Source organism: Euleptes europaea, chromosome 17 (assembly GCF_029931775.1).
Source record: "Euleptes europaea isolate rEulEur1 chromosome 17, rEulEur1.hap1, whole genome shotgun sequence".
Lineage (NCBI taxonomy): Eukaryota > Metazoa > Chordata > Lepidosauria > Squamata > Sphaerodactylidae > Euleptes > Euleptes europaea.
Window position 1 is genome coordinate 6,818,472 of NC_079328.1, and position 24,502 is coordinate 6,842,973.

Consider the following 24,502-nt stretch of genomic DNA (forward strand, 5'->3'; position numbering starts at 1 on the left):
TGGCTCAGTGGTAGGGCATCTGCTTGGCATGCAAAAGTTCTCCAGTTCAATCCCCAGCATCTTCAGCTAAAAGGTGATGTGAAAAACGCTCTGCCTGAGACCCTGGGGGGGGCACTGCCAGTCTGAGTAGACAATACTGACCCTGATGGACTGATGGTTTGATTCAGTATCAGGCAGACCCATGCATAAAAATTGGGGAGGGGTGGTGGCTCAGTGGTAGAGCATCTGCTTGGCACGCAGGAGGGCTCCCGTTCAAGGAATCTGGATGAACAGAAGCCCTCTGCCTCCCTGAAAGGGCAGGACCCTGAAGTAAGGGATCCATTCCCACCCACCCACCCCCCTGTCAGGACCTGGACCGTCTGGAGGTCTCTGCACACACATTCTAGCCTCACCATCGCAATGGACTCAGGAATCTGGGGGCGAAAGCGCACGGGCGCTGGAGCCTCCTTGCTTCCCTGTTCCAGCCAGGATCCAGCCAGGGTCGAACGCGCGGCCGTTCTTCGAACGTTCCAGCCAGGATCGAACGCACGGACGTTCTTCGAACGTTCTTCGAACGTTCGAAGAACGTCCGTGCGTTCGACCCTGGCTGGATCCTGGCTGGAACAGGGAAGGAAGGAGGCTCCAGCGGCCGTGCGTTTTCGCCCTGGGAGAAGCTGCCGCCTTCTGCTTATTCCTCGATTAACTCCTGGGGGAAGGAGTTCGGGCAGGACTGTGCGCAGGGAGGGCACACGCCGCACACTCTTTCGTGGGACAGCTATTAAGATGCTGCGCAGAAGGCAGCGTGAGTTAAGAGAGGGGGGGGGAGCGCACCTGGCGCGCCCCCTCCCCGCCGCCGCCCCCCCTCTCGGCCGCCCCCTGGCGGGGCTGGCAGGACGCCGCTCCCGGCAAAGCGGAGCAGGCCGGAGGATGGGCGGCCGCGGCTCGGCGGCGCTGCGCCTCTGGCTCCTGCTGCACATCCCGCTGCGGGTAGGTCGCCCGCGCTGCCTTTCAGGGGAGCGGGTTGGGGGGGGGGGTCTTCTGGGGCTGCTCCTTTTCCTGTCCAGCTCTGTCTCCTTGACCGCTTTGCTCCTCTTTGCCCTTCCTCCAGTGCTCACCTGTGGCAGGTGCGGCGGGCACGGCTGCCGGGCGCCCAACCCTCCTCCTGTCCTCCTTGAGCTCGGAGCTGCTGCGCTTCCTAGAAGACGGGGGTAAGTCACCCGGAGGGGTCGGAAGAATTCCCACCAGAAGTCACCCGGAGGGGTTGGAAGAATTCCCACCAGAAGTCAACCAGAGGGTTCCCACGCCTGGGGAAGGGACTTAGCTCTTGGGCTGGCTGAAGCATAGGAACCAGGAACATGGTCTAGACATCGATGGATTCAACTCCCTTGATAGTGGGCTTGAATGATTAGAAATCAGCCCCCCTGTGAGTGCACCAAACGTTGCAACTTTAGTGTGCAGTTTGTTAAAAAAAGGCTGGTGGAGATTTTAGTTAAGCCTATTCAAGGGTCTTGAATAGCGCAGCCTCACATGTTCCTTAGATCTCAAGATGTTGTGAAATATAGACTGCTAACCGTTCAGATTCTCAGGCGGTGCTTCCTACAACGCACAGATTTGGAAGGGAATCAGGCTTCGGCCGTATGCATTACTTACTTGAAAGTCAATCCCATTGCAATTGGTGGTATGGAAATAAAACATGTTGGTGACCAGAGGGGGTCTGGGAAGGAATTCTGCAGTGGTTCAGATAATTGCATTGGTAGGTATATTGATCAAACAGGATCTGCTGATAAATCGGTGTTAGGCAGCCTTAAACAGAAGTGCCGCTGAACAGAGAGCAAATTCCAAAATAAATATGCTTAGAATTCAGGGTATAAGGGGGGGGGGGATGTCACATTCTGTAGACAGAAATTTCTGTTTTTATTAGAAAGACACTTCTGGTGCAGTCCTAAACAGAGTTACATCCTTCTAAATCCATTGACATCAGTGGGCTTAAGGAGGGAGCAACTGTTTAGGGTGGCACAGTCAAATTACATATATTTATTTGTTGATGTTTGTGAAGTGTGGTTGATATTTGACGGTCTGTGGCTTTTGGCTTGTTGTTGATCAGTTCCCACATGCACGCAATGCACAAAGCTAATTTTGGGGTGGCTTTCTTAAATTAAACTGATGTATTTGCCACTCGGCTCCCTTCCAGTTCTCCCAGTCTGGAGTTGCAACTTAAAACCTGACCGTAATAACTTAATGGACGAGGAAATAACACCCACACACATTTGAGCTAATGAATAACCGTGACCCTGAGGGAGGTCTTGCCGCAGGGTGGGAGGAGCCTGGCAAGGAGCCCAGGCCAAGGGCTGACTTTGCTGTCTTACTGCCTTGCAGAGAATGAGTAGAAATCAAAACTGGGGCTCATTAGCGATCTGAATATTGTTAAATGTGTAAATCAACACTGTTTTTCCATAATCATGACAAAAGGAAGTTTGGCTTTTTATTAGGCACATAAAACATCCAGATGTGCAATACCCTACTGGAACAATTCCATTCTATAGGAATATTTCACAGAAAGAACACTAGAGGGTGGTAGTGTGACCATTACTATCCCCAGTGTTAAGGGACAGTAACATTAACATTAAAAAGGACATTTCTCATTAATTTAATTCATTTTCTCATTAAATGGTAATATTTATTTTTATTTTATTTTTAATTAAAGATGTATTTTGCCCTTTCCCTGCCAAGGCATGTCTCAGGGTGCCTTACATCCAACAACAAGCACAACAATATTCAAGTAACTAATATACAATACAAAATATTTAAAATCCAATTAACGCAATAAACACTCAAAAGAAATGGGGGGGGGGAATAAGCTTCTTAAACAAAAAAAGAAATTTATTGAATTAATAGAAAGAGAACCAAGTTAAATCAGGTGAATAAAAATGGAGGCACTACAGAAAGGAAATAAAATTCAAATTTCAAATACCTTTATTGGCATAGTACAATCTGCAGTATATAAAAGGATAAACGTTAAATAAAATAAAATTAATATAAATCATTCCTTAATGTTGTGATTCTACTTTCAACTAGATTCCCATTGATTGACTACTATCGTCAGAAATTTTGCCATGTTTTCGGTTATCTCAGGATCCTTATCAGCTAATAGTTTGTAAAGTATTTTCGTATTATTTGAGGAGAAATTCAAAACTATAGGTTTTATGAGGTTTCCTCTTGGGGAATCATAAAGATGGCAGTCCAAAAGAATATGAGACAGGGAGTCAGGACATCCTGCGCCACATCTGGAGACTCTTTCAGCGTAAGGTTTCTAACAGAGCGGTTCCTCAGTGGAACAGGCTTCCTCGGGAGGTGATAAGCTCTCCTTCCCTGGAGGTTTTTAAGAAGAGGTTAGATGGCCATCTGTCAGCAGTGCTGATTCTGTGACCTTAGGCAGATGATGAGAGGGAGGGCATCTTGGCCATCTTCTGGTCACTAGGGGTGTGGAGGGGGGAGGTAGTTGTGAATTTCCTGCATTGTGCAGGGGGTTGGACTTGATGGCCCTGGTGGTCCCTTCCAACTCTATGATTCTATGATTCTAAGGTGTTTTCAGGAATCTGCCACGGAGGATCGCAGAAGGCAATGAATTAGTCCTAACTTGCATAAAGACTTTCCTGAGCTTAGGATTGTCAAGACAGTCCAGGTAGTTTAAATGGAAATTAAGTGGAAGTCCAAGGTATTGAGGTGAGCAAATTGGCAGCTTTAAAGGAAATTTGCGCAGGAACTTGTGATCGGCTAGTCTTTGTTTTATTAGACTTAGGATATAACTCTCGCTGGACAGAAGCAGGGAGTCCAGGTCGATGCCTATCTGGGCAATTTTCTTTTTTATCTTGATTGTCCATTCAGAACGTTCAGTCCAGTAGGGGTCTTCTAGTAGGTATTTTAACAGGGTTGATTCCCCCGCATGATAATGGATCCGTAGCCAAAACTTTATGGCAGATGACCAGGCCCTAGTTGTTACTAGTTTTTGATTTGTTTCAGAGCAGACAGTGGAATAAGAGACACAATTTGGGAGCCCTACAAGACATCTGAGAAAGCGGCCTTGGATCCGTTCCACTTCATCTGAGTAGGCATGAATCCAAATTGACACAGCGTATAGCAGTTGTGACAATACTTTCAGATTGTTATTTGTAGTGCTGCTGGGACTTGTTGGTTCCCTTGATAGTAGAAGAACCTTACTGTGGCGTGTGCCGAACATCTGGCTTGGTTCACTATGCGTGTTTTGTGCTGTGTCCAGCTTAAATTATAGGTAAAAGTCAGACCTAGATACTTGAAACTCTTGCCCTGTTCTAAGGTGGTGGTGCCGACTTTCCAATTATAATGTCTCTAGGTTTGGGCAAAGATCATAATCTTTGATTTTTCTGCATTGATGGTGAGCCCATTTTGTTGACAATAGGCAGTGAAGGCCAGGAGGTATCTTTTAAGGCCAATTGGAGTCCTGGCCAAGATTACGGCGTCATCGGCGTACAGTAGCAGCAGAAAGGAAATAAAAGCATATGTAAAATATAAACACGGTTTAAAACCTTTCCTTAACAAACTACCTGCTACTAGTTAAGCATCTTAACATAAACTGCTATTCTCTGTAAATTGTAACTGGATCTTGTATTCCCTGCATGGCAGCTGTCAAAACTGAGCTACTGGACATTTTATTCCCTCCTCCCTGCTAGAATATCTAAGGGCTCCACTACACTTTACTGTTTCTTTTGCATTTGAAATACTTTTTTTATTTTGCAAATTTAGCTGCCAGGATTGCTTTACAAAGGAAGAGAAGAGAGTAGGTAGAAAGAGATAAATTATAACCCTTTCCACTCCTGTTGTTTTCTTGCTGGGGGGGCATCTCTGGGCTGCTTTTACCCCAGCTGGGTAAACCCAGTATTATCCTCACGGGGATACCCACATTTTTTTCTCTATCAGGTGTAAATGATTCGGGGGGGGGGGGCTATTCCAGCAAGAAAATGGCAGAGGAGGAAAGGGTTAAAGTTTCTTTCCCTGCCCCCTTGATAAAGCAGTCCTGGTGGCCAGATTTCCCAAAGGGGAAAATGAAATGTGTTGCCAAGCCCTTAGACTTACTTGTCAATGCTAGAGAATTCCCCATTGCTGTTACTGTCCATTTTGTGTTATAGTTATCCTCATTTAAAGTGCTGAATAAATGCTAGCTCCACAGTGATGAACTGAAGAGCCTTTGAAATTTAGACAATAAAATCCATAGCTCATGAATGCCCAAAGTAAGTAAGGCCTCTCTGACAATGGAGGAGCATAGCCATGCACTCTGTCTCTTGAGCCTTAAAGAGAATGGAGAAACCCCTGTTTGTATGGAGCTTCCACTATATTGAAGTTGAGGAGCCCCAGCCCAGTGGGGTGCATCTGCTTTGGGTACAGAAAGTCCTACGTTCAGTCTCTAGCCAAAAGGATCCAGTAACAGGTGATGTGCCAGAACTGAGATCCTGGAGAGCCCATGCCAGCCAGAGTGACCAAGATTGCCCTCACCTGTATCAGGCATAAGGCAGCTTCAGGTGCATGCTTTCTAATTTCATACTAACATTTGAACCAACTGAGGCTGCAATTCTAAGAATGCTTTTCTGGAAATAAGCCTCAATGAATAAAATGAGACTTAATTATGAGTAGACTTGCTTAGGTTTGATTCCTGACTCATTCTTTTGATTCCATAAAAGCGGTTTTTTAAAAAGCCACTATTTCTGGCAGCCTGACTTCATTTTTGCCACCACCTCATGACTGACACAGATCTGTATAACATTTCATTCAACATTCTAACCATTGCACCACGCTGCCTGTGTGCCAAGTAGACCATTGTTCCAATCCTGCCTTGCCATCAATTCATTCAGTGGCCCAAGGCAGGCCATTCTCTTTCAACTGCAGCCTGTCCATTGTATAAATGATACCGATCTGAATTAATTTTCTGGATACCAAGCAAACACACGTGAGGTGGCCAATTTGCAGTCGGAAGGGTGTGAGTGTGCCCCTGTGAGTTTCAGCCTGGATCTGTCACTGCTACTGTGTATTCTGATTCTATATCTGTTACGGATTCCAGAGTATGACATTGTGACAGCGTACGAGGTAGACCAAAATGGGGATTACATCAGTCACGCCATTGCGCATCATGACAGGAGGAAGAGGTCAGCAGGAGGAAATGACTCGCTCCACCTGCGTTTCCAGGGATTTGGCCACGACTTCCAACTCGACCTTAAGACTTCTAATTTCCTTGTGACACCAGGATTTACAATACAGACGTTGGGCAAAGGGAGAACCAAGTCAGTACAGGCCTACCCGGCAGAAGAGTTTTGCTTTTATCAAGGAGTCTTGCGATTGCACAAAAACTCCTCCGTAGCACTTTCAACATGTGGAGGCTTGGTAAGTGAAGCGTATAATAAGTATTGCAACCTACAATCTAGATTTTAAAAAGAAAGAAAGAAAAAAGGAAAGACGGTTGCCAGATCTCATATACAGCAAAATTTAAGTTGAAAGGAGGCTCGGCCTCCAGCTCAGGCAAAACCTCTTTGGGAATTTTGGTAGAATGGCATTTCATGTATTATGTTTTGAAGTGTGTGTTGAAGACACTTCATCAGTAATAACAGACAGGGTGTCCCTAGCAAATGCACTTCTAACATCACATGTATGTGCCAGTCTTGTACATTTCATATCTGCACGTAGCGTACATTCATAGGAACATTTTGTTTAGTTAGTTATTTTATTTCATCGACCTCCTGCCTTTCTTCCCAACGGGGACCCAACGCAGCTGACATCATGCTCGTGCATTTTATCCTCACAACAAGTCTGCAAGGTGGGCGAGGCTAAGAGTGTGTGACTGGCCCAAGATCACCCAGCAAGCTTCCAGGATAGAATGGGGATTTCACCCTCAGCAACTTTCATTCAAAAACATACTGCCTCTGAACATGGAGGTTATTTTTATCTGTCGTGGCGAGTCTGCATCTGTTTATTAACCACCCCCATTTAAAGCCAATCATTGCTACATTTTGTGGCAGCAAATTCTATCATATTAATTTTCAGCAGTGGAACCACTGCAGTAATTTCCATTAAATTACAGTCATATTTTGCTTTGGTATGAACCCAGTGTTTATCAATTCCTGCGCCAGCAAGATGTTCCCCCCTTTCTTTTGGCCTAAGTGCCTGATCACACAAAAAGTTTCCTTTAGGACTTCATGAGTTTATTACTCAGACTGAGGTGGACAGTGTTGCAGATAATTTGGACCATACTGCAGTTTCAGAGCAGGATCAACCAGAAAACCACCTTTTGTATGATACAAATGTATCGTGGCCTCTGTGGTTTTAGAAACTGGAGACTTTGTTTTTGTCCAAGTAGGCCTTCTAAGAGAGAGTTTCATAAAAACTCTCTGTGGTATTTCAAATTCCTGCATTGGTCAGCTGAGATGTTGTCCATGGACCATTGGGTCTTCTTCCAAGAGACCTCTCCCTTGGTCTTAGCGTAATTTATTCTTGATGTTTCCTCTTTATAATGTTCAACTGAATTTAAGTAAGACAAAACAAGATCATATCATCAGTGTACAAAAGAATGGATACCTTCCGAGAACCATGAGGGTGGGAAGTGAACTCCTGTCCTGATATCTTCTTGATTACGTCATGGAGATATAATTTTTTAAAAGCCATTCATAATTCTCATATATCCTGCCATGATTTCAGCATGAGCCAAATGACTTGATTCTGTTCCAACAGTGAATTCATTCCTCTCATCTCAAACAAGGTGTGGATTTGGAATCCAGAATGAATTCTGCAATCCATTCCAGTTAAGCTTGGGGAGGTCTAGTGTAGCCTCCAGACACGTGAGGTGAGACCCGGCACCGGGTGGGGGAAGTGGCCAGGCCACATGGAGCCTCCTCTGGCATGTCATGTTCCAGAACAGGAGTGCAGCAGATTCTGGGTCAGAGTCAACAAGACATGACAGAAGGAACAATGTATGTACTTAAGCGCAGTTCCGTTTGCACAAGCAGTGTGCGTGAATACTAGGGTGTCAGATAGGGCTTCTGACAGCTCCGTGCCCAAACAAGATGGTTTCCCCGCAAACAAGATGGAGTTCTCCGTGCACCCCCCCCCCCGTTTTGCACACGAGCTCCGGCCAGGGATTTACAATTGTATTGGGACCCGCCCGTGTAAATCTTCGATCTGATATCGGGTCCCGCGCACAAAGCCGAGAGCTCGGCCATCTCCTCCACTGATTTCTCTTAATTGTTTCTGTTTCAGTTTTACTTAAGTCGTTACCGGCCGGAAACGACTACATTGTCTCTTTGTTCCTGTAACCCTATTGTATCAGCCCTATATATGTATCTCCACTCCCCCAGTCATGTATTCCAGCCTTGCTCGTCTCCTTACTGAAATCACTGACTTTCGGAATAAATCCTTGAATCGCTGCTCTGTCTGGATTTGAGTTCTATTGCCGTGCATTTGCTGAAGCCTGACATAGGGTTGCCAACCTCCAGGTACTAGCTGGAGACCTCCTGCTATTACAACTGATCTCCAGCCGATTGAGATCAGTTCACCTGGAGAAAATGGCTGCTATGGAAGTCCCTCCCCTCCCCAAACCCTGCCCTCCCCAGGCTCCACTCCAAAAATCTCCCGCCGGTGGCGAAGAGGGATCTGGCAACCCTACTGGATACACATCAGTGGATACACCAACACATGTAATTTTAATGTAATTTTAACACAATAGCCATGTACATGTGGAACAATGGAAAATACAACAGATTTATTTGTTTATTTACCTCATTTACACTACACCTTTCTCTCCAGGGGGAAGTCAAAGCAGCTGACATTTGTTTTCCTCTATTTTATCCTCACAACAACCCTGTGAAGTAGGTTAGGCTGAGTGTGTGTGACCGCCCAAGGTCACCCGGCAAGCTACCATGGCAATGCAGGGATACAAAACCTGGGTCTCCCAAATCTTAGTCTGCTCTTTAACCACTATTTCAAAAATTCCAATTATTGTACAATTCAAAAATATTTTAAGCCCCGAATCAAGCAGAGGATGATTAAAACAAGCTTTATATTAACATATATCAACACACTTACAGTCTGGTGAAGATACAGGTCTGGGAGCTCTCACCCTGTTCATGTTAAGCAGACAAACTAAGTTATTCTGTGGCAAATGCTCATTCATGGTTTCTAGCAGAAATGTCTAGAGCCAAATGCAGAGCCACCGAAAACTAAAAAAAAAATGCTTACAGGATGAAATGTCCGAATTTTTTAATATAGCCACGGGCTTAACAGTTAAATAACAACACTCAAAAACAATTTTTTGTACAGACGGGTCTCATGATTTCATTCAATTTCAGTTTGAAATTGTATCGGGAGAAAATATTTTGTGCGGTGTTTCCTTGTTCCTCAGGAAAAGACAAGCGGGGATACACTTAGTGCCGGCAGACAGCAAAGACCGCGATCTTAGTCCTTCCACTGGCTCAAGGACTGCTGAGCACACAGAAGTCATCTCTGTGAGATGCATTCTGCTTATGCCCATTCTGGAAATAATTCTTCTGACCTAACCAGAGTTCAGGTAACTGGGATTTGGATTTCAGATCTGAATTCCAGTTGGGGAGGAATCCATTTCATGACATGAGATCTTCCTTCACCACCACCTGCTAGGGAGTATAAAAAGATGTTACTCACTGTGACATGTTGGAATCATTGTGCTATATTTTGTAAGTTGATATGGCAACACACACCTACACACTTACAAAAAAAAAACCTGACAAGCTTTCTTTTAGTTTGGAGGCCCAGAAATCTGTTAGACATTTGACCCAGAGGGCAGTTGAGCATTTGGCCTCGCATTAGGAAATATAAAATCATAACAGTTAGTCATGGAAAAGCCCTCTTAGCTCATCCAGCCTCTTTCTTTGCCAGACAAGAACAGTTTCCTTTGCTAGCATTGTGACCGATTTGATTTAAAACTCTCCAATGAATAGACAGCTGCCATTCCCCTAGTGCTTAATATGAAAGAGACAGATGTGGCATACGATTAGGAAACATTTCTTGAGGCTTTTTTTTTTTTAAGAGGAACTCATGGTGTATTTATTGTATATATTGCAATGGAACAGTCTGTTCCCCCCACTCATATTTGTGCGTGTTGGTTTTGTCTTGTGAGGTGGAGTCCCTGCTGGTTAGTTCTGTTTGTTAGTTAGCACTGTAGGCTGTGGGTGCTTCCTTGTCCTGAAACCAGCTGCACCCATTGCTAATAAATAAATGCTCTTTTGAATGCACTGGTTTCTGCTGGGTTAACCTAAGAGCAGGAAGTGAGTACCCTGTTCCTGATCACATTGTTTCAGAAGTGGTCCTGTTAACATCACACCCTCCACACTGAGTCCGGCTCTGCTTCCTTCCTTCTCAACTCATCTTCTCCTCCTCCTGGTGGTGACAGCTGCTGCCCCAATATCACATGCTATTTTGTGTTGCTATGGCAGCCCTATATGCTGCCCAAAGTCTAGGGTTCCTTTGTGATGACTGTGCATGTAAAGACATTTCTTTTAACATTTGGGAGTACTTTTACCAGCCCCTTTTTTAACAAATAATTTTTTTCCCTGCCAGTGTTGGGGTTCCTCTGTAGCCCCATTGTGTAGATTTTTTGATCCATCTGGGGGCTGGCCCTTTGCTATTAGATATATGGACACTCTGGGGAAGGCCTATGACTTGCGTACAACTTCTAACTTTAACAGTGTTATTTACTGCCATGGAAAGGGGTGGGCTTTGGATAGAGCAATTCAAAGGGATGGTGGTGGTATACTCAGTTCACTACTCCCATCCCTTTCCTGGCTCAATCAAGGAGCTGCAGGACCACTGCCCAGAAAGCTGCTATGTTAGGATAATCTGAACTATGATGTTATGAAGTACTTACAACATTGCATCATTCTTATTTTCCCCTTTCAGTTCTCCAGAGCAAATTCCCTTAATCTTTCCCATTTCTATTTTAAGCATTGTTGAAGTGTTGCATCTGCCATGATGCAAACCATGGTTTGCTGCTACCCAAGCCTCAGTGATGTCATATTGATGGGTTGTCTCAATGTGGTTAAGAGACTGGGAACAGCTGCTTGCTCCTCTTGTTTCCTTGCCTCTCACACAGGCACACACCCCTTTATTTCAGTGACATTACTATGGTTAACATCACAAACCTTAGTTTTTGTTAGCTATTACCAACCCACTGTTTGCATACTGATCTGTAACCGTGGTTGTAAACCACCATTTGGAGGTTAAAAAAAATGGCAGTGCAAATATAATGCTGGCAGTAATTTATCTCTGAAGTGGAAAGCGTTGGGGGTAATCCCATGAGAGAGGAGAGTAAGGTGGCGTAACCATGGTGTTCTCCCAATTTCCTATCAGTGGTTGGGAGATCGGGCTGAGTTACATCTGTGCCTATGCTCCCTTTTAATCAAAGTTAGCAACCCTATTTCAAACCCTGATTAATGTGGGAACCTTGGTTACTGTTAACCATGGTGAGTATCAGAAGAGAAGCAACATGCAACCCTGGTTAAAACTGAGAAAGAGGAAAAAATTGCTTCAGAGAGGGGAGGAGCCTGTGTTGCTTAGACTGGCTTCTGATTTATAAATCATCATTTGCAGGAGACCAGTGTTGCCTCTGCACTGGACCTTGGTTTTCTCAAAACTATTGTGTTGATTGGGGAGGCTGGAAGCTCGCTATGGGAAGACAGATAAAAGAACAAGAGTCTCCCAGAGGAGTGACTGAATCCACTGGCCATTTTTAACTGTGTTTTGTCTTTCTAGTCAGGCTTGATAAGGACGCAGGAGGTGGATTACTTCCTGAAACCACTACCTCCAAATCTTGCACTTAAACGTGACTTCTCTGCTCCTGACGGCCACCACTCTCACGTACTGTATAAGAGATCTCCTGAGCCACAACTGTCAATTGAGAACGAAGTCACTGTGAACAAGAGGCAAAGGGAGGCAGAAGCTCCGCATGTTTTCCATGAACCGCGGCACCCCCACAGTTCCAAGCAGCAAAGCAAACGGCACTTTTGTGGAAGGCACAAGAAATGTAAGGCAGTCTTCTCCTCCCCCTTGATATTTTCACTATCTGTGAAGTAGTTAAGATTATTCATCTGCCTTCCTCTTCTGGTCATGTTAATGGGTTACTGGATATGTAATTGAGCTGTGAGCTTGCGTTGGTGGGCAGGGTTACCCAGCTGTAGGTTGCCATGTCCCCCCTCTCGATTGTCGGAAGGTTTTAAGGGGCGGGGTTGGGGTGGCCACATGCATGTGATGACATCACTTCCATCAAACCCGTGGGGGTTTGAGTGCTAAAGCAGCTGCAGCAATGTGGCGCTTCTGGGGGTTAACCCAGAACTGGCATCATCGTGTGTGTGTGGCCACCTCTCTGGAGCATCTGGATGGATTGGCGGGCAATTGCCTGCCAAAACCACCCACCTGGCAACCCTATCCAGCTGCCTACCCCAGCAAGGTTCACATCACTCGTATAAGTACACCACTAGTAGCTTCTATAGATTCAGAGGGCTGCAGTGGACCTATTAGTGCTTAGAACCTTGAATGTTGGGTACTAAACTTACCATATTGGTACCTAAATATATGAACAATCATTTGGTAAACCATTTATGATGGGATCCATCGCAGACTTTGCCCTGGTCCTCCCCCACCATCTTAAGTTTGGTTGTCTGAATGTCTGCATATTTGCTAGTTTCTACTAAAGAACGCTGACATGAATCTCACCTAAGGGTGCCAAATTCATATTGGGAAATTCCCGGGGATTTGCAGGGGTGGCACCTGGGGAGGGTGGAGGGACTTCTGTTTCCCCTAGGCTCTATGGTTCACTCTTCAAAGCTACCATTTCCTGAAAATCAAGCATAATTCTGGGAGAACCCCAGGCCTCACTTTGGGTTTGGTAATTGTTCTCTGATCCAACATCAGCATTTAAAAGTTTTACTGATTTCAGCTGCAGTATTTATTTATTTATTTTGTTAGATTTTTATCCCGCCCATTCCTGAACAAGGCAGCTCACATCCAAAGAATATCATCCACAACATTCCATTTAAAATAGTATATACAATTAAAAGCTTGTAGCATCCCAGAAACTTAACAATTAAAACCAAAGGGTCCAGATGGCGCTTTTCATACCAGTACTGATAGAGAGGCAGTCAGGTAAGAAGGCGAGGCAGGCCAAGAGAAGGAGAAGAAAGAGGAGGAGGAGGAGCTGGTTTTTATATGCCGACTTTCTCTACCACTTAAGGGAAACTCAAACCGGCTTACAATCACCTTTCCTTTCCCTCCCCATAACAGACACCCTGTGAGGTAGGTGGGGCTGAGAGAGCTCTAACAGAGCTGTAACTTGCCCAAAGTCACCCAGCTGGCTTCATCTGTAGGAGTGGGGAAACAAATCCAGTTCATCAGATTAGCCTCCGCCGCTCATGTGGAGGAGCTGGGAATCAAACCCGGTTCTCCAGATCTGAGTCCACTGCTCCAAACCACCACTGTTAACCACAACACCACGCCGGTGTAGTGATTAAGAGCAGTGGTTTGGAGCAGTGGCCAACTGCTCTCAACCTAGGGTTGCCAACCTCCAGGTACTAGCTGGTGATCTCCTACTATTACAACTGATCTCCAGCTGATAGAGATCAGTTCACCTGGAGAAAATGGCCACTTTGGCAATTGGACTCTATGGCATTGAGGTCCCTCCCCTCCCCAAACCCCACCCCCCTCAGGCTCCACCCTTTAAAACTTCTCATCGGTAGCAAAGAGGGACCTGGCAACCCTACCGCAACTGTAGGCCTGGTGGAACATCTCTGTCTCACAGACCCTGTGGAACTGACCTGTCCTGCAGGGCTTGGTTGTCATTAGACAGAGAATCCCCCCAGGTCGGAGCCAGAGCCGAAAAAGCCCTGGCCCTGGTTGAGGACAGCTGGATACTTCTTAGGCCAGGGACCACTAATAAGTAGTTGCTCAATAAGTGTAAAGCTCTTTGAGGGTTATATCAAGAGAGGCAGTCCCATAGGTACGATGGTCCCAGACCGTTTAGGGCTTTGAAGGTCAGTGCCAAAACCTTAAACCTGATCTGGTACTCAACCTGCAGCCAGTACAGCTGGCGGAGCACAGGTTGAATATTCGGCTTTTTCGGGAGTTGCCTATTTGGCTTTGGGCAGATTCCCAGGTTTTGGTATTCAGTTGGCCCGAAACCCGAATATTGCCCAAATGGCTAATTTTGGGTTTATTTTCAGTTCGGGTATATCGATACGCACAACCCGTTGGGTTTCATTTGCATATTTGTGACACCTCAGCCCAGACCTCCTGATGGCTTCTCCCAGTGGCTTCATATAGTTATTAAATATATGTACCTTAGCCTGAACTGTGGCCTATGGTTTCCACCATCTTTATTGTTTACAACATTGTGGAGCTCCTGGAAAATTTTCAGTGTCACAGTTCCTAAGATTTTTGTACAGCTCAACAAAGTTAGTAGGAGAGCACACTGGCCTTTCTGCACATAACCTAAAGCCACCCCAAAAGCAACTAAGGGTCTTGGTGTTTCTGCTTTCCCATGGCTTCATCCCAGACTGGTCTAGTAACCTTTCTGTGTCACATGGGAAGGGATAGTGATGTTCAGTACAATCAATGCACAGAGTGCTGGCTGTGTGGGAAACTGACATCTGGAGCAAAATGTTAAGAACTGTAGCGCTGGTGTGCTGAATCAGCCATATACTTGAGGCTTCACACAGACACCCATAAAAAGAGAACTGTGCTCTGGAAGCACTATTGCCTCCGTTTCACCACACATAACCCTCCAGAGTAGGGTTGCTAACCTCTAGGTGGGGCCTGGAGATCTCCCAATATTATAACTGTTATCCAAACAACAGAGGTCAACTCCCCTGGAAAAAGTGACTGTTTTAAAGGGTGGACTCTATGGCATTATACCTTGCTGAGGCTCCTCTCCTCCCCAAACCACACCCTACCCAGGCTCCACCCCAAAATCTTTCAGGAGTTTCCCAACCTGGAGTTGGCAACCCTACTCCAGGGCCAAGTTGGGTAAAAATAGGTTATGTTAATTTCTGCCAGAAGCCAGCCATTCACAACCCTGATTGGCTACTGCCTGTGATATCAGAAATCCCATCATTCCTTGGGGTGCTTTTCATCATTTTAAAATTTGATTCTTTTATTTCTTTCAAACGTAAGGCCTGAGTAAACTTCTGATTGCTTAATCACCGCAAGGCAGACAGCATGCTTGAATCTTGTGAATCAGGGAGCAGTGGGAGCGAGAAGACTGAAAATTCAATCATCATTTGATTTACTTGTGCGCATGTCTGTCAAAAGCACTGTGGAGGCAGTGGGAGGAAGGCAGACTCATTCCAAGGAAGAAGAAAATGCACACTACTGTTTTTTAAAAGGGTACTTTTGTGTGGACCCTGGGCTGTTCCAAGGCTGGAGTGGCCAGCTGATTGAATGTGGGGGGATATAGTTTGCAGTAAGGCTTTATCTGGTCCCCAGGGCCATAACTGAGGAGTGTCTTCTCTTGTCGTGCACATGATTAACTTTGAGGTTTAAAATATAGAGGAAGATGCTACAAGAGGAATCTGAGACTAGCTTCAGTGAGGACCATATTCTTCTCAACATATTTGGGGAGCCCTCTTCTGTGCTCCAAGCCTGGCCACAATGACCCGGCTGAGAGTGGTCTGTTCCCCCAGGTCTAGGAATTCCACTAACCATGACACTATAGTTGGATACCAGCTTGTTCTCTATACTCTGAACCATGCATGTATGCCACATAATAAGATGTACCCATAGGTCGAACTAACTTTGTAGGGTCTCCTTGGACTGGCAGCAGCTCTCCAAGATCTCAGGGCCAATTAAGATGATGCTGGGTGTTCATTGCTCAGAGCATTTAAAAAAAATGATTATCAGGCATTCAGGGACCTGGTTTGGATCACGGCTATGGCATAAGCCTCTCCACTATGCCATTGTCCCAATCTAAAAAGGCCCTGTTTTCCCTGTTGGAGGAATCATATCAGTACACATATCGGCAGTCTTACGTTTTCCCGGTGAGGCAAGTTGAGGACAGGTAGGTGCTGCCACTGTTCCGAGAAGCAGAAGGAGAAAAAATGTTTAACAGTTGGCTATTGGGCTGACAGCATGACATTGCTTTCAAGGAAACCTGGAAGTGATGTCAGTGCTCTATTGGAATTGCTAGAAACCATGGTTTTACCTCAGAGTTTCCAGTGATTCCTAGAGAGGTGTGACATCACTTCTAGGAAAACCATGCTGTCAATGAATGGCATCCCCTGTGTTCCTCCATGAGTCTCCCACTGAAGAGATTGCATCCCCACTTCAAATTGGGAGAACAGTATGCAGGGAAGACTTAAAACTCATCACACCGTGGTTGTGATATGAATAAGGCCTTGCACGCCCATTGAATACATTAAAAAAAAAACTCTCTGGGAGTTTTCATCATGGAACTCCCAGCATCGCTTTGCCTGAGGCCGAGGTTTTCCTGGCTTAGTACTGAGGATCCTTGAGAAAGAGAAAACTGGGATTGAGCCTGGAACTTCCTGCATGAAGCCTCCCTGAGCTTGGCTTTGGCTGGGGATTGAGGGTGGGGTATAAATATGAATGAATGAATGAATGAATGAATGAATGAATGAATGAATGAATGGACTGTGCTCTGTCACTAAACTGTGGTCTTACCCCACTTTGTTGCCAGTGGAGTTCCTTTTATCGGTCATGATCTTTCTTACATTTGTAGCTCTTGAGTTTGGTTTTGCTCTGCATGTACATAACTTCGGCTTTACTTGAAGATCTCCTGTCTTGCAGATATGCCACAGCCTCCAGGTGGAGATATCTTTATCTTGCCCGATGAATATAATTACCTACTGAGAAACAAGCGCTCTCTTCTGAAGGGCTACAAGAACAAAGAGATGAATGTGGAGACTTTAGTGGTGGTTGACAAGAAGATGATACAAAACCACGGTCGCGACAATATCACTACTTACGTTCTGACTATACTTAATATGGTACAGTGATCCCTTTTCTTGAGACTAGATGGTCATTTAAAATTTGGAGTGTTGTGGGTTTGTTCTGCCATCCCCCCCAACCCTGGATTCTACCCTGAGTGAGATTTGGGAGCGCCTGGCTTCCGCATTTGCCTTCCTACCTCTTTTCCATGCCTCTTGCTGTGGGTAGAAATCAAATCAAATTTATATGCTTGAAACCATAAGGCATCATCCATGTAGGGGGGAAAGACACACGCTACACACAGATCAGCTGACACAATATAGCCTCCAGAAAACATAAACTTTTCATAAATGGTCTCTGGAGCATTATGTCCTGCTTTGCAAAACAAATACATACTGAATTCTTAGAGCAGCTAGAACAAACACATCAGCTTTATGTTACACATTACTTTCTGTCAGATATCAAATTTTCTTGGCCTCATTTGAAGATGACATATTATCAAGAATTTCCTTCAAAAAGATCTTTCCCCTGGGGAGTATATAAAGAGAGTTGGAATGTATAGCCTATGAAAGCTCCCGCTTCTCTCTGGCCTTAATACATAAACAACAGTTAACAGGAACTTCAACATAACTTCCCTGCAAATACGCCAAACTCACTCTTCGGCATCACAAAGCAGCAAAATGTTTTCCTTAGAACATAGGCATATAACTCTTGAAAAATAGTCAGGGAGGCCAAAGTTTGTCTTTTCAAGGCAGCAAAATCAAGAAAACCAAGAAATGAGGCACCTGGGTGTGTTAAGGTCACTGTAGAGAGAAGGAAATACAAACAGGGCTCTGGTGGCACTTTAAAGCTGAACCAAGTTTTAATCTAGCATAAATAGTTATGACTGCTCGGTCAGACACATGGCAAAGTGGATGGTAGCCTGTGATAACTGAGGCTGGAATAGAGTCTTTAACAAGACTTTAAGACACAACTAGATTTGTGCTTATTTTTGCTGAAACAAACTAACACGGCTACCCCCCAAACACGCACCATGCACCTGAGAAGGCAAAGGAGATTCCTTGTTGAATTGAAAGCAGGGAGGGTCTGCCTAAATCTGCAATTAAAAAAATTTATACTCCGCTTTTTCTCAGCCAAGCTGGGCTCAGGGCAGCTTCCAACCATAATACATTACAATATAAATACACAGTATAGATTTAAAACATAGCATTTAAAACTATAGTTCCGAATTTAACTTGATAGATGGTGTTCTAGTTGCATACCTACTATATATAGTAAAATATTCTCAGTGGTGAGTTGGTTCATAATAGTGAACAGGTGACCAGCAATGACCCAGAGATTCATAGGTCCTCCAAGGAGTAGAAACAAGAGGAAGAAAACCAAGGGGGAAAGGAACAAAAAGGAAGGCAGTGGGGGAGTGAAGCGTGGCCTTCCCTCCTCGTCGTGGCCAGAACCTGGGAGCAGCAGATCATCTGAACAAGCACTGTGAGGAGTGCTAGAAAGATCTCTGCCCAAGTGCAAACTCAAACTAGCCATTGTGCAAATTTCAACATGAACGTGATTGCCAGGCAAACTTCTCTCGCTTGTAGGGTTGCCAACTGCCAGGTAGTAGATAAGAACAACAGCACGTGGCTCAATCATAATAAATGCAACTAGAAAAATGTATGGTACAAAAACATTTGTTCATGTTCATATAATAACCAAAAAATTAGTAAACATCAAACCAAATACACCAAAGCAATATTTCAAAAGGAATTCAAGTTCATTCCCAGTTCATAGGAGAGTCCCCAAACCCCACCCTCCTCAGGCTCTGCCCCCAAAATCTCCCGCCGGTTGCAAAGAGGGACCTGGCAACCCTGCTCTCTTGACTCCCTCAATTACACTCCAGGCAAACTCCTGATCAGATCTCCGAGACAAATGTTGTTGAAGGTGATCTTGAGCAGCTTTGCACTGTGCAATAGCTGCTTATTTTATGGGACCAGGTCACCACAGTTTGTGGCTGCTTTTGCCCAGTCCAATGACTGATGGAGGTACTGTACAGCCGAATCATTAAAATGATCTAATGGTATAGCAAAGCAAGAAATTGCTGGCAGTTTTGGTAGGGTTGCCAGGTTGGGAAACACCTGGAGATTTTGGGGGTGGATCCTGAGGAGGGCGGGGTTTGGGGAGGGGATGGGAGAGGCTTCAATAGGGTATAATGCCATAGAGTCCACCTTCCATTTCTCCAGGAGAATGATCTCTGTAGCTTGGAGATCAGTTGTAATAGTGGGAGATCTCCAGCCACCACCTGGAGGTTGGCAGTGCCCTGAGTGGCAGCCGTATTTGCAGTCTCGCAGTCAGTTGCATCTTTTAAACGACCAATGTCAGCTAGACTGCATTGCCTGCATTTGTGCAGCTGCACAGTCAGCGCCACTTGTTGGAGTATCAGCTGCATGAAATGGCAGGAAGGTTAGCTGGGCTCACAGGCAGACACCAAAGTAGTAGCAGCTATATTTGAGTCCAGGAGCACCTTAGGGAGCAACGAGAGTTTCAGGGAAGAAGCTTTAGAGAGTCAGAACTCCCTTCATCATACATAAGTAGGAATAGAGATATCTGAGTCTTCATATCTTGGTCAGAAGGTGGGAGGGGTGTTGTAAATAATGCCTATAAACGATGCAGACATACAATGCACATTGTAATCAATGTGTATTAGAGCAGAGAGAAAAATATTTGGGGGCAGAAAATTAGCATCTGTATAATCATAGAATTGGAAGGGGCCATAGAGGCCATCTAGTCGAACCCCCTGCTCAATGCAGGATCAGCCTAAAGCATCCCTGACAAGTGTCCAGCCACTGCTTGAAGACTGCCAGAGTGGGGGAGCTTCCCACCTCCCTAGGTAGTTCATTCTACTGCTGAACAACTCTTACTGTAAAAAAAATTCCCTAATATCCAGCCTTTCTGCCTGTAATTTAAACCCATTTTTGCGAGTCCTATCCTCTGCTGCTAACAGGAACAGCTCCCTGCCCTTCTCTAAGTGACAGCCTCCCAAATACTTACAGAGAGCAATCATGTCCCCCCTCAACCTCCTCTTTTCCAGACTAGTGAGATAAGAATCCTGTGTGCCTATTCAGCCCCGGGGGTGGGGGTGTTCCATTGTTCTGAATTTGTGAATGAACTCAAGTTCAGCAATCTCACATTGTAATCACCCCTTGAAGCTCCTCTGTTTGGGGGCTTCCACAGTTAGGTCAGCAATGGAATTACCTGAAAGATTAAAATGTTCTCTCACTAGATTTTGAGTGTTGTTGTTTTTAGTGTAAGGTTTATGTCTATTCTTTTGGGTAGGGACTGACCTGTTTGCCTGGTGTAGAGAGCGGAAGGGCATTGCTTACATTTAATGGCATATATAACATGGGAAGATGAACAAATGAATGAATCTGAAATGGTATGGCTGATGTTGTCAGGTCCGGTGCTTGTGTTGTCAAAGGGGATATGGAGACAGAGCTGGCCGCTTGGTTTGTTGCAGGTCCTGGTCCCAGAGTCTATGTTCATAGAAGGCTGACTGGACAAGAAAAGGTTTGCCTCCCAGCCAGCGCCTGTGAGAGAGGAGTATCATTGTCCAGCATAGGTTGTAGGTTGTTAATGGTTAGGGTTGCCAGGTACCTTACCTCCTCCGGCAGGAGGCTTTTCTTGTTAAGTGCATGTGCGCGCGTGTCACTTCCGGATTAGAACCGGAAGTGCCACCTCACAAAGGGCCTTTACCTCTTAGTTTGAGTGGTAAAGCGGCCCTTTACCACTCAAACTAAGAGGTAAAAGTCCCCTTGCGAGGCTGAACTTCCGGTTCTAAACCGGAAGTGATGCGCGTGGTATGCACGCGCTCGTGCACATCTGCCCGCCTACCCTCATGTGGTCGGCGGGCAGAGGGGAAAATTGCGGGGGGGTTGCCCGCCACCAGCGGGCACCTGGCAACCCTATTAATGGTGCATTGAACTGGTTTGAGCTGAGAGCTGTATGTGACTACCTGTCAGGTCTGTGTCTCAGTTTTCTCACCAACTGCCTTCAAGGATTGTTTTGCATTCCTAGTCTCTTTGAAGCCGACAGAAGTCCGTGGGAACAGCGGCGCCTCTGTACCATTTGTAATATGTAATCTCTTGAAACAGCTTTTTTTCAAAGCTTCTATATTACCAAGTGCAAGCCAGTTTCCTCCATTGCTGTCTTGGGTTCTCTATGCTCTGCTTACCTATGCTACCATTAAACCAACTTCTTTGGACAACTTCGTCTCCTGCTGTGGTTAGTGGTTCTCGATAGGACAAATGCTTACACTACCAGTGGTTTTCTGCTGTCGGTTCATTTGGGCCTATCTTGTAGAAGGTTATCCCTTGGTATCATTCTGGTTTTGCTGATCTGTTTCCTTACTGTATCAGGTGGGTATTGTAATTCCAAAAATGGCTGCTGTAGATCTTGCAGGAGATAATCTGTCTCTGAGGGATCAGAACAGATGTGGCTGTGGCGTAGAGCTTGGCTGTAGACCATGTATTGTTTGGTATATTTAGGATGGTGAATAGTAGTACGTCTCAATTAAAAAACTCAGATTTTTTTTTACAGTGTTCCTTTTAACAATGGGGAGGAAGGGCATCTGCTGCAAAAATGTGCTGTGATCTTGTGAGAAAGTAGCATTATCTTGTAAAAAGAACACCTCTGAATTCATTCAGACATGTCTGAGCAGGGTATACTTGCAAGTGGCACCCAGGGTAAGAACTGTTCCAGCGGGTGCCAGGGCATGCCTAGCCCAAACCCCTTCTATTTAGACAGAACTTTTTTTTTCTCCTTGGGGGAAAGAGCATGATAAGAGAGGCTTTCTCAGCAGATTGTCTGCTCCTAACTTCACTGCAGAGCTTCAGCCCCTACCTAGAGATGGGATAAAGACCTGCTACCTGGGATTGGGAAGGTAGAGACTGTTACCACCTCGGCCTGCAGATTGCCATCATTTTAAATTCTTGTTGGTAGGTGTATTTTGGTGGTGTACGATTCCCCCCACTCTGGCCTGGATGGCCCTGACTAGCCCAATCTCATCAGATCTCAGAAGCTAAGCAGGTTTGGCCCTCATTAGTACTTGGATGGGAAGGTTGCTATGCAGAGGCAGGCAATGGCAAACCACCTCTGAACATTTCTTGCCTTGGAAACACTGAGACATCATGGCAGCTGCTGACACCTTTTCTGGCACCCGCCAAGTGTATTTAGGAAGTTGGGGCCAGGCAGGGCTTTTGCCTAGCAAAATCGACTATTGGAGATTTGCTTGGCTGTGCAGATTTTTTTAAAATGTTGCTTTGGCAGCAGCTGCCACCACAGCACAAGTATCTGCACTGTGTTACTGAAGTTAAGCCATGGTGGCCTTTTTGTGGTTGGCCCCGCCTCCTGTAGCAGCCGCTTTGTGGCAGCCATTTTGTTGTTTTGCCCATTGTGCCTTGTCATAATTCCAAATGTGTCCGCAGGCTCAAAAAGGTGAGGGATCTCTGCCCTACGGGGTCCCCATAAGTTGGCTGTGACTTGACGGCATTTCCCATAGGGCTGCCAACCTCCAGGAACTAGCTGGAGATCTCCTGCTATTACAATTGTTCTCCAGCCAATAGAAATGGTCGCTTTGGCAATTGGACACTATGGCATTGAAGTACCTCCCCTCAACAAACCCCGCCCTCTTCAGGCTTCACCCCAAAAACCTTCCACCGGTGGCAAAGATGAACCTGGCAGCCATACCTTTCCACCACCACTATCCCCCCTCCCCCCAAGATCAATAGCTGCTCCTGAGATTATTTTGCAGTTGATTAAACAAGCTCTTGAGGTGTGAGCGATGTCAAGAAGGGACTGTGTGCCAGGCAGAGTTTAGTAATAATAGTGGTGTCAATCATGGGTGTCTTCTGTCAGGGATCTTCTGTCAGGGTTCAGAATGACCTTGATAGACTGGAGAGCTGGGCCATAAGCAATAAAATGGATTTCAATAGGGAGAAGTGTAAGGTACTTCACCTAGGCAGAAACAACATAAGACTCAGGTACAGGCTTGACAATAGTACCTGTGAAAGAGATCTGGGAGTCTTAGTGGGCCACAAACTGAACATGAGTCAACAGTGTGATATGGCGGCTAAGAAGACCAATGCAATTCTGGGCTGCTCAGCCACCAAAACAAACCCGTCAACTACATGGGATACTGAAATTTCAAGGGCACCTGCCTCCGTTGTGTCAGTGTCTTGGAAAAAGAAATATTTCCTGCCACTTTATCAGCTCATTATCTGGGTGATATCTCCCAAATTCCATGACAGAGAACCTTCTGATCTCTGTGGGCTCACCTGGGCCATAGTGGTTGCTGGGATTGGTGGGCAATTGCCCACCAATCAACTGAGCTCCTTGGAGTGGCAATCTCACGTGCAGCCACACACCACTTCCGGGTTTACCCCTGGAAGCACCCCATCGCATTGGGACGCTTTAGCACTCAAACCCCCAAAATGGTATATAACGGGGGTAGCTCTTGACTAGGGTGCAGGGCCCAGTACAGCCCATGAGGAGTTTAGGTTTAGCTCTCAGTGATTTCGAACCTTTATTCTGAAAATCAATTAGCTCTTAAGGAAGAAAGTGGCTATCTCTTCCCAGTTATCAGTCACTTCAGCTCTGTCTCACCTGCCCTTTCAATAACCAGCAGTCACCTACCCCTACCACGCATAGGGGTTGGCTCCCACCTTACAGGCTCCAAGACTTGCCAAAGATCTTACTATTCAAAAGCACAGTTTTTAGTACTTCTCTTGTCTTCTTAATGTGCCCTTGAGTTAGCACAGACCACACATTATAATTTCTCTCCAAGTCATGATGTCTGTTCCAATGCCTTTCCCATTAGCCAGCATGGTGTAGAGGTTAAGAGAGGTGGTTTGGAGCGGTGGACTCTGGAAAACTGGATTTGATCCCCCACTCCTCCACATGAGCAGTGGACGCTAATCTGGTGAACCGGGTTGGTTTCCCCACTCCTGCACATGAAGCCAGCTGGGTGACATTGGGCTAGTCATACTCTCTCAGCCCCACCTACCTCACAGGGTGTCTGTTGTGGGGAGGGAAAGGTAAGGTAAGCCGGTTTAATTCTCCCTTAAGAGGTAGAGAAAGTTGGCATATAAAAACCAACTCTTCTTCTTCTTCTAACCTTTGCTTAGCATGCAAACTTTTGACAGCTAGGAATAAAGCCATATCTAAACATCTTCGGTCTGCTAATCAGCCTTGGCCTCTTGACCAGCACAGGCCTACACTGGAATGATGGTTTATTGTCATGCAAGCTTTTAAAGGACAGATCCCATTTCATGAGTTGTATAAGCAAAATTCCTTGAATGATTTTTTTTTATTAATTCAGAGTTTATTGGGCATAATTTCAATTCTCTTTGGATGAACTGCAGATGATGGTCCTGACTCCATCTGTACTTGTATTTTCCTTCAGGTTTCTGCTTTGTTTCGAGATGGAACAATTGGAGGGAACATTAACATCGCTGTCGTTGGTTTGATCCTTTTGGAAGAAGAGCAGGTACAGTGAATA

At 45.4% G+C, this 24,502-nt stretch overlaps 1 protein-coding gene across 1 annotated transcript in view; it reads left to right on the forward strand.

The window, feature by feature from the left end:
• Positions 1-906: 906 nt before the first annotated feature.
• Positions 907-24,502, forward strand: part of ADAMTS16 (ADAM metallopeptidase with thrombospondin type 1 motif 16) — a 97,557-nt gene continuing 73,961 nt past the window's right edge. Inside the window, exons 1-6 of the mRNA XM_056862659.1 lie at positions 907-966; positions 1,088-1,187; positions 6,068-6,387; positions 11,779-12,049; positions 16,822-17,021; positions 24,407-24,490. Coding sequence (XP_056718637.1) covers positions 907-966; positions 1,088-1,187; positions 6,068-6,387; positions 11,779-12,049; positions 16,822-17,021; positions 24,407-24,490 — 1,035 coding nt within the window. The remainder of the gene's footprint in view (positions 967-1,087; positions 1,188-6,067; positions 6,388-11,778; positions 12,050-16,821; positions 17,022-24,406; positions 24,491-24,502) is intronic.